Source organism: Emys orbicularis, chromosome 5 (assembly GCF_028017835.1).
Source record: "Emys orbicularis isolate rEmyOrb1 chromosome 5, rEmyOrb1.hap1, whole genome shotgun sequence".
Classification (NCBI taxonomy): Eukaryota; Metazoa; Chordata; order Testudines; family Emydidae; genus Emys; species Emys orbicularis.
Window position 1 is genome coordinate 137985465 of NC_088687.1, and position 3327 is coordinate 137988791.

Below are 3327 nucleotides of genomic sequence, written 5' to 3' on the forward strand. Positions count from 1 at the left end.
CAGCACCATGTGACCGAGTGGGCCCAGCAAACTCTGGGGAGGGGCACAAGACTCTACATCTCTCAGCCACGCGTTGCCTCTGGCTTTTGTCCAGTGGGAAGGGGAGTGTCTCAGGGCTTCAGCAGGAGCAAGGCTTCAGCCCTGATCCGCGAGACCCCCCTCCGCACAAGGCTGAGGCCCCGAGCCTCGGCAGGCACCCCCAGCTCTCAGACTTCTGAAGATTGCCGTATGTGGCTCGGAGGATCAGTAAGTTTGGCCACCCCCGTTATAGACTGTAATCAAGTCACCCCTTAACCTTCTACTTATTAAGCTAAATAAATTGAACTCCTTGAGTCTATCGCTATAAGGCAGGTTTTTTAACCCTTTAATCATTCTCGTGGCTCTTCTCTGAACCCTCTCCAATGTATCAACATCCTTCCTGAATGGGTGGGCACCAGAACTGGACACAGGATTCGCGCAGTAGTTGCACCAGTGCCAAATACAGAGGTAAAATAATCTCTCTACTCCTACTCGAGAGTTCCGTTTATGTATCCCAGATCACATTCGCTCTTTTGGTCAGATCTGCCTATAGGTCTTGAGCTAATGCTATCCTTAGTCCCTTTAGAAGCCAAGTGTCTTTCATCTGAGGGCCACGTAGCCCATTACTGATGTTAACCAGTTGGACTTCACAACCACCCTGCCAGGCAGGTGAGTGTTATCCAAATTATACAGCTGAGGAACACAGACACACAGCAACCTGCCCAGGGTCACCCAGTGGGGGAGCTGGGAAGAGAACCCAGGCTCCCTGTTCCAATCTCCTCCCACCAGGCCATGCTGCCTGTGCGCACCCTGCCCTGGCTGGGATGATTTAGTTGGGGATTGGTCCTGCTTTGAGCAGGGGGTTGGACTAGATGACCTCCTGAGGTCCCTTCCAACCCTGATATTCTATGATTCTATGATTCACTGCGTGCTAGGGAATGAGGCGCTGCCTGCCATATGGCTCAAGAACCACGCACGCTGTGGGACTTTTTCCTCCGCTGACTGCTCCCAGGCCATGTCCGACTTGCTCCTCCCTTCTCCTTGCAGGATCTCCCCATTCAGCCAGACAGCGCCATGGCATGTCAACGACCTCTCCTGCTCTTGCTCTTTGTCGTGCTAATAGTCGGCACCCACCTGTCGAGAGCTCAGCACTGGTCCCACGGCTGGTATCCCGGAGGGAAAAGAGAACTAGATTTGTCACAGACTCCAGAGGTGAGTTCCAGCCTTTCCCCAGGGGGATCTTCCATATTACTTGAAAGCCCACAGTACGTTCTAAATACATCTTGTTCTGCAGCCCTAATTTAAGGACTGATCCTGGGAGGTGCTGAGCATCCACATGGGATCCAGTGGGAATTGTGGGTGCTCCGCACCTCTCAGGATCAGGTCCTTAATGAAAATGCTGACATACCTAGAGAGAAACCTTTCATCGCCACTTCCCAGCCCTGTGCTCACCACCCAGAGCACACGGCCTTCAGACACCAATCAGGATCTGAACTGTCCACGGCTCAGGGTTCTTCTGATCTGCACAGCTGCGGCATCTTAACAGACACAACTGGGAGAGGGCCAAAGCTGGACAGCCTTTAGTGCTTTCACATGCTAGCTTTAAGGCATGCACCATTTCCTCCTTTCCTGCAGCATGTCAGCTGCCCTTCAAGGCAGATCCATGTGGAGAAGGGTTCCATCTTGAATTCAGCCGTTTGGGGGACTTCCCCCCCCCCCCAATATGCATTGACTGAATTTTGTCACCATCCAATATCCAGACATTAGAGCGCAGCAAATTTCATGCACATTGGAAAGGCATGAAGAGGTAACAGAGAGAAATGAGCTAACGCATAGCTCTGTTAACAGAAAAATACCCTGTAGGTCCTGCACAGAGGCTACTAACTCATTTCATACCAGGACACCAAACAGCCATCGGTGGTAACGCTTCCACTTCTAGGGTTATAGGAATTGCTGTTCGGATCAGACTGATCACTCGTTCTAGTCCAACATCCTGACTCTCATAATGGCCAGTACCAGCAGCTTAAGAGGAAAGTACAAGACACTCTTCAGTGGACAATTATGTAATAACCAGTCCATAGCGAAAGTTTGTCGTCTGCTCATGCAGGCTTATACTCCACAGCATGAGGGTTTATATCCCTTGTTTCTTTCCCCCTAACTGTGAATATAAGTGTCTTCATGACAGAGCAGGGCTGGATTTAATTTAGGGAGGAAAGACCATGTAGCCACCCAATCCCGGAAATGTATTTGTTTTGTTTGTGAGTTCAGGCTTCAGAAGAAATCAAACTCTGTGATGGGGAAGAGTGTGCTTATCTGAGAAGTCCAAAGAAAACCATTGTGAACACTCTGCTGGTAAGAACAACATGCAACCTTCTCCAGTAGCTACCAGAGTGCCTCAGCATTTACCAGAGGAGGCGAAAGTGGGGGCAGTAGTGAACAATCCGGTATTGTCAATGATTAGAAGTATTTTCTATCTCTAATGCCAAGGCTTTTAAAGACAAACCACAAACACAGCTGTCTGCCCAAAAGAACGTAAAGATCTAGCAAGATGCTGGGCATCTCCTATGAAAAGTTCAGAATCATGGCCAGGACACATGTCCGGATAGGAAGAGCTCAAGAGATAAAACGTCCAGGTTATTCAAGTTCTTACATTGCTCCTGTCACGGGGGTATCTGAATGTGGCCTCTGTTGTTTCCTTAATATACATATAATAATAATAATGAATTTTTAGGGAGCACAGTCAGGCAAGAGGGGTAGGTGAGTGGTAGAAAGTTAATTGGAAGATGTAAGCCTTGAAAGGAGGGCTTTGAAGGAGTAATGAAAGTCGGGGAAGATAAGCCAGACATAATGGGTGGAGTGCCCACGTAGAGAGAGAAACATTCAGCATTTAAAAGACTGGGAAAATTATTTATTATTTGTACTGCAGTGGTATAGGCCCCAACTGTAGATCACAACTCCACTGTGCTAGATGCTGAACAAATGGTCTGAGATCAATCAGATGCGATTAAATGGAGAAACAGGCCCAATAAATTGTGGGATTTTTAAAAAAAAATTCTTTGTTGCCAAACAGGCTGACCTGCTGGCGAGACAACTACAGAAGAAGAAGTGAGCCTTTCCACAGACTCTTTCCGAAATGCTTGCCAGCCCTACTGGCTTTTCAGTCACTTCCTTTGCAACATGATGGTGTGTCTGTAGATTCCATGTATCTGACCGTTAAAGAATTCTTATGAACATCTTGGCTGACTGCACTCGAATGCTGGGAATGTGGATAGTGGTGTAATGCTTGAGAAATGCCCCCGACCCATCAAC

The 3327-nt window shown here is 48.2% G+C and overlaps 1 protein-coding gene across 1 annotated transcript; it reads left to right on the forward strand.

The window, feature by feature from the left end:
• The first annotated feature begins 1092 nt into the window (after nucleotides 1-1092).
• Nucleotides 1093-3127, forward strand: LOC135879168 (progonadoliberin-2). Its single transcript, XM_065405065.1, has 3 exons — nucleotides 1093-1230; nucleotides 2287-2370; nucleotides 3089-3127. The coding sequence occupies exons 1-3, from the start codon at nucleotides 1093-1095 to the stop codon at nucleotides 3125-3127; spliced, it is 261 nt and encodes an 86-aa protein (XP_065261137.1).
• Nucleotides 3128-3327: the final 200 nt, after the last annotated feature.